Source organism: Bubalus kerabau, chromosome 3 (assembly GCF_029407905.1).
Source record: "Bubalus kerabau isolate K-KA32 ecotype Philippines breed swamp buffalo chromosome 3, PCC_UOA_SB_1v2, whole genome shotgun sequence".
In the NCBI taxonomy this organism is placed as follows: Eukaryota; Metazoa; Chordata; class Mammalia; order Artiodactyla; family Bovidae; genus Bubalus; species Bubalus kerabau.
The window spans coordinates 179,808,142-179,814,691 of NC_073626.1; the positions used below are offsets into that span (position 1 = coordinate 179,808,142).

The following is a 6,550-nucleotide window of genomic DNA, read 5'->3' on the forward strand; positions in this document are numbered from 1 at the left end:
GTGACAAGGATCAGGGAAGAATTCCTAGTGGAGATGGCATGAGAGCTGGACCTTTATGCACAGGGGGAGCTTCACAGGGAGAGACGAGGAGGGGATTCCAGATGAGCTAAGGTACAAAAGTAGAAAGACCCTATGTGAACGCAGAAGTCTGAAGAGATGGCTGCAGAGTCTTGGTGGCCAGGATCAGAAGTTGGACTCCATCCTGGTTGGACCGGGCAGGAATAATGCCCATTCTCTCAAAGGTGAAGGAGGAAAAGCCCCCACCTTCTGCCGGTTCCAGCCTGGGTGGGGTATCCCTGAGGAAAGACAATGGAGGAAGTCTTGCTTCATGTCCTCCCACCAGCCTGGAATCTTTTCTCAGGGCCACAGCAATATGGGCCCGCTGCGGACCCCACCTCCCCTTTACCTCCTCTTGTTTGGGGAGCCTGCCTCTCTGAGGACCCAGGGCTACCCCAGCTGCCCAGGTAGGGGCCCCGGGTCCCCTCCCCACTCACCCACTCACCCTCCCATCCTCATCCTCTCCTTAGGTATCCTCCTCCCACCCAGCTCACTAGCCTCAAGGGGCAGGGTGGGAGTTTGATAATCTGGGCTCTACACACACACACACACACACACACACACAATGTATGCAAATAGATGCAAATTATGAAAAACCTGACAGCTAGAATCCGGGGGATGGAAAGAAAAGCGCAGAGGGGTCTGGAAGAGACATACCCACTACCCCCATGCCCATCCTGTGCTCACCTGGCCCTGTGTCTCCCTGCAGAACCCAGGAAACTGGAAGCCAGTAAAGTTGTCCTCTTGCCCAGTTGTCCTGGAGCCCCAGGAAGTCCTGGGGAGAAGGGAGCACCAGGTCCTCAAGGTAAGAGATGCCAGGGATCAGGCAGGGGCCTGAGGAGGCGGCAATTACAGTCTGTGCTAAGAGATCATGGTAAAGGGGCAAGGAACCTACTGTGTGCCAGGCTCCAGGCTGGATGCCCAGCATCCTAAGATTAACCCTGTGGGGTAGGTAGTATCATCCCCATCTCGCTGGGCTTGGGGGGAAGGGAGGCTCAGAAAGGATCAGTCATTCACCCAAGTACACAGAGCCAGGAGCCAGGAAAGGCTGCAGCTGGGATCTGACTTCATTGCTTTCTGGCTCCTGACATGGGGCAGGGTGTAAGGCATCTCTCTATTTCTGGGATGTCAGGGCAACCTGGACCACCGGGCAAGATGGGTGATCCTGGGGAGTGTGTGGAGCTAGAGGTCTCTTCTTTCTTTGCTCTGTCCCTGAACCAGAGAGGGGGCTGCTTGGCTGCTGCTCAGGAATTGGCTGTGATTGATCTCTTGTAGAGGGGGTGGAAAGCTGGTGGTGCTAGTGGTAAAGAACCTATCTTCCATTGCAGGAGACATAAGAGATGCACGTTTGATCCCTGGATTGGGAAGACTGCCCTGGAGGAGGACATGGCAACCCACCGCAGTATTCTTGACTGGAGAATCCCATGGACAGAGGAGCCTTGCAGGCTACAGTCCACAGTGTCGCAAAGAGTCAGACACGACTGAAGCGACTTAGCACATGTGCAGTGGGGGTGGAAAGCTGGGAGGAGTGGGGAGAATCAGGAGAAGGGCCTGGGCACCCTCCCCTCTGGTGGTTCGTGAGCCTTCTCTTGGGAGTACTCAGACTTCAGAGCCAACATTCATCTTTCTTGGGGCTGGAGATTCAGTGAACTTGCTGTGGGGACAGGAAGGTTGAGGCCAGCTTCACTGGAGCCCTGGCATCTAGAATCAGACGGTGCTGGAGTGCTGGTGGGTCAGCAGGTGTGGCCCAGCCCACCCTGAGCCCCTCTTCAGGGGTCCAAAGGAATTGAGAGGGCTCCTGGAGTCCAACACGTGGCCTGTTCCATTGCTGGGGCTTGGGAAATAACTTGGGGGCCCCATCAACTCATCTCCCCTTCCCCAGGCCCTGGGAGCTGCTAGGAGCTGCTGAGCTGGAATACCACTTTGAATGACTGGTAGCATGTGTGCCTTCCTGAGGGCTGAGCCCTCCCAGTCTTTTGTGAGAGTTCAGTTCAGTTGCTCAGTCATGGCTGACTCTTTGCGACCCCATGGACTGCAGCATGCCAGGCCTCCCTGTCCATCACCAACTGCCTGAGTTTACTCAAACTCATGTCCATTGAATCAGTGTTGTCATCCAACCATCTTATCCTCTGTTGCCCCCTTCCTCTCCCACCTTCAATCTTTCCCAGCATCAGGGTCTTTTCAAATGAGTCAGTTCTTTGCATCAGGTGGCCAAAGTATTCAGCTTCAGCATCAGTCCTTCCAATGACTATTCAGGACTGATTTCCTTTAGGATGGACTGGTTGGATCTCCTTACAGTCCAAGGGACTCTCAAGAGTCTTCTCCAACACCACAGTTCAAAAGCATCAATTCTTTGGCGCTCAGTTTTCTTTATAGTCCAACTCTCACATCCATACCTGACTACTGGAAAAACCATAGCTTTGATTAGATGGACCTTCGTTGGCAAAGCAATGTCTCTGCTTTTTAATATGCTATCTAGGTTGGTCATAGCTTTTCTTCCAAGGAGCAAGCGTCTTTTAATTTTGTCTTTTGTGACAAGGACACCGCAAATGGTGCCTGGCTGGTGAAGGAATGTCAGGGAGAGAAAGGACTGGAACAAGTCAGACCCAGTGGGCACTTCTTTCCCTTGGCCCCTAGGGGGAGCCAAAGCCCACTGGAGCCAAGACATCCCTTCGCTGATTCACTAACAAATGCTTACTGAGCTCCCAGAGGGCCTGAAGAAGTCTGAGAAGGCTTCACAGAGGAGATGCCATTCGAAAGGGCCCTGAAGGCTGTGTAGAAGTTCTCGAAATAGGTGAGGTGCAGAAGGGCATTCCAGGTAGAGGGAAAGACAAATGCAGGGAGGCTGGAGAGCATGAGGGGGTGGGGGAGACCGTGCGAGTGAGCTGAGAGCAGGTGGAGTGCTCGATTGAGGTCTACTGGTGTGGGTCAAGCATGGAGGAGGGCCCAGACTGCAGAGACCTGTTCACAAAGGGCGCTGAGTGACTGACTCTGAGTGGGGAGCCTTGGAAGAGTTTCAAGCAGAGGAGGGACCAGGTCAGATATGTTTTAGAAAGAAGATTCAGGCTACACTGTGGAGAATGCATTGAATGGGGACCAGAGTGCAGGTAGGGACACAGTTTAGGATGACTGCAGGGGTCTGGGCAGGAGAAGAGGGTGGGCAGGGGCAGGAACGGAGGTAGAGGCTCTTAGACTGAAAGATATTTAGGAGAGAAACTCTACAGGACCTGGGACTGCTTGGCATGAAGAGGAAACTGGGGTTGAGAGGGAGTACCAGGGTAAGACTGAATGGACCTCTGCTCTAATACCTTGGTTCTTATCGTAAATGAAAGCAGGGTTATTTTGAATCCGACTCCCAACTGGACTGACCATCTCCTGAAGGCAGGGACAACGTTTCTACTATTTCAGTCCATCCAGGGACTGTGGTGTGAAGTTGAGAGTCAGTAAAAGGTGTGTAGAGTTGACTGGTATATTCACAGGCAAGTCTCACTTGGACTCACACTTTATCAACAAGCCCCCAAACCAAAGAGGGGCGCGTCTGTCCGCCCACTCCTTGCAGTGCCTCTGCCCCTTGCATCTCCTCATCCCAGGCTCAGCCTGGAGTGATGACTCCCATCGTCACCTTCTCTGCCTCCCTAGGTGCTCCAGGGGTGACGGGATGGTCCCGTGGATTCCTTCTGCTCTCGGTCACCCTACACAGCAGGTGTGGGGAGCCAGGAATCTGAATTCTGGCCGGGGAATGAGAATTTGCACCAGCTTACTCTCCAATGTAGGTTTCTCAGTAGGGTCCAGGGAGTCTGAGGGGCCTTTCCTGGGCATTCTGACTTCCCACCTGGGATCTGAGGATTCCTCCATCTCTGCCTCCCCGTCCCCTCCCCCAGGCACCCAGGAGCTGTGGGTGGAGCTGGAGGACTTTAGGCAACCACACCTTTGTTCCCTGCAGGTCCTTCCTCCTCCTAGCAGAGGCAGACCATCACCAGCTGGTGCTGGGCAGGTTCTCAGAGGGCAGGGCAGGTGAGCAAGCCTACGGTGGGGCCCTGGAGCAGGCCAAGAAGTCTAGGGAGGCTGGATTTTTCCCCAGGGCTGCGATGGCCTCCACGAATGACCCAGGACAACTCCTTCCCCTGCTGCGGGTCTCAGTTTCCTCATTGGAAAAATGGCAGTGATGAGACAGGGTGGTGCATGAGTGAACAAGTTAGGCTCTGGAGGCAATTGATCCTGAGTGTAAAATCCAGCTCTGTCGTTTACTAACTGTGTGACCTTGGGCAAGTCCCTTCTGGGTTAGAGCCTCAATTTCCTCTCCTGTAAAATGGGTAAGGAGGCAGGGAGTGGGGATGTGAGAGCCAGCTGAGGCTCTGTTGAGTGTTATCATTATCTGCTTTGGAAGAGGAACCAAGAAAGGCTTTGTTTTTTTTTAAGAGAAATACCAACAATTGAGAAGAAATTTGAAAGAGGGAAGTGGTTACAAGGAGTGCCTCAGCGGAGCCCCCTTTCCTGCCTAAGCGTCTAAGAAGTCCCTCCTAGCTCCCCCCTGGCACAGTAGCTCAGGCTGCAGCTGGGAGCTGCGAGGAGACAAATGAGCAAGAGGGAAGCCGGAGATTCTGGGAGGGGACGAGGCAAAGGGAGGCGTCAGTGGCTTTGGAGCCACAGTCCTGAGCTCAAGTCCCAATGCCTCTGTGATTAGCTGCCTGGGCCAACGCCCTGGCTCCATGACACTGCTGTTTTTCCCACGGGGCCAGACAAAACCCACCTCACAGTTGCTCTGAGGCTCCTGTGAGATCATCTCTTCAAGGGTGCCAGGCATGGTGCCAGCACCGAGGTGCCTCCCACCCTCTTCCTGCCAGGGGCCTCCCAGAGCTTCCACGGCGGGAAACCCTTTCCCACCGACCATGATACAAGTGGGAGAAACAGCACAATGACTCTTCCTGGTGCCTGGTGGTATGGATCCTGCTATCAGACCAATCTCAACGGGCACTACTTGATGTTCAAAGCCCCTGCCCATAATTATGGCATCAACTGGGCCTCACGCCAAGGCGTGGGCCACCCTTACCACAGGGATTAAATGGTGCTTTGCTAGGGCATCCTGGTAGCCAGCACCCTTATCTCTATCACACAGCTTCCGGACTCTCGACAGTTGTTCAGTTGCTCGGTCGTATTCGACACTTCATGACCCCATGGACTGCAGCATGTCAGGATTCCCTGACTTTCACTGTCTCCCAGAGTTGGTTCAAACTCATGCCCATTGAGTCGATGATGCCATCCAACCATCTCATCCCTGCTCCTCTTACTTTTTTATTAAAAAATAAAATCATTTTAACTCTTCCCCGACTGGCAGATGTCTTCCAGTTATTGGGAAAAATGCAAGAGGGCAGAGCAGGGACACAAGTTTCAGTTCCATTCAAGGAAGATCTTCCTTCCAGTCAGGAAGATTGACAAGTTGACCTCAAAAGGTAGTGAGGCTTCTGTCCCTAGAGGTGTGCAAGGCGAGGCCAGAGGCACATGGAATGGCAGACTTGGAAGGATTCAAGCATCCACTGACCACATTCTTGGGTCCCCTGGGTCCTACGAGTGGATGGTTTCGTGGTGGAAATTGCACCGCCATCTCACCCTGTTATCCCCTGCCTGTCCCTTCAAAGTTGTCTGTTTTCCAGGCTCTGTTGTAAGTCACGTTTTCATCCTCTGCTACTTCCTGCCTGTTCCATTAGGGGTTAGTTCGAACTCAGTCAAAACAAGGCAGGTACATTTTTCTCCCATGGGGCAACAGGGCAGTGAAACAGCAGTTCCTGAACTGGCATTTATTAAGCAGTTAGATAATTTGCCAGAGTCACATTCAAGAAAGTGTTAGAACAATAGTTAAAGAGTCTGATCTCTGAGTCTGACAGGGACTCCTGGCCTTGCATCCTGCTTTGTTATGAAGCTGAGTGATTTTGGACAAGTTACTCAACCTCAGAGTTCCCAGTTCCTGATTTCAGAGTCCACTGAAGTTTATGCCAGGCTGTGGCCTCACTAATTCCCACTAGAAGGTTAGGGATTCTTGGGAACTGGAGCTGGGAAGCCATTGTAACCCAAGGGTTGAGGTTCCTGGGGTTCTCCAGGGAGATGGAGAAACGTTTGCACTAAGATTCTTCTCAGATGTTTCATGGTCATGTCCTGGTTGGAGGTCAGGGGTCAGAAGGACTCCAAAGCAGATTGAGTTCTGGGGAAAGCAGAGAAAAGGCAAAGGACCCAGCTCTGATGCCAAGTCCCATGCTCCTGACAGGCTGGGGAGCAGGCTTCCCCAGTCCAGTCCCTCCCAGCCTGCCCAGCAAGGACGTCGAGGGACGGGCTCTCTCCGCCGTGTTTGTTCTACACACCCTGACATCTCTGAAGATCCTTTCTTCCAACAGATCCCCGCAGGGCAGAGCCTGCAATGCACTTGGGTCTTAGCTCTGGCCTGGGCACCCATCTCACGAGTGCCTGCTCTGAGCAGTCCACAGTGGTTGCCTGCCCAGGG

At 53.3% G+C, this 6,550-nt stretch overlaps 1 protein-coding gene across 1 annotated transcript; it reads left to right on the forward strand.

Moving 5' to 3' along the window:
- The first annotated feature begins 373 nt into the window (after positions 1 to 373).
- On the forward strand, positions 374 to 5,134 carry FCN3 (ficolin 3). The gene is given in 9 exon segments (XM_055574490.1): positions 374 to 464; positions 767 to 862; positions 1,190 to 1,230; positions 1,936 to 2,046; positions 2,597 to 2,620; positions 3,697 to 3,826; positions 3,939 to 3,972; positions 3,974 to 4,190; positions 4,850 to 5,134. Coding segments are annotated over 9 exon segments (1,029 nt in total).
- Positions 5,135 to 6,550: the final 1,416 nt, after the last annotated feature.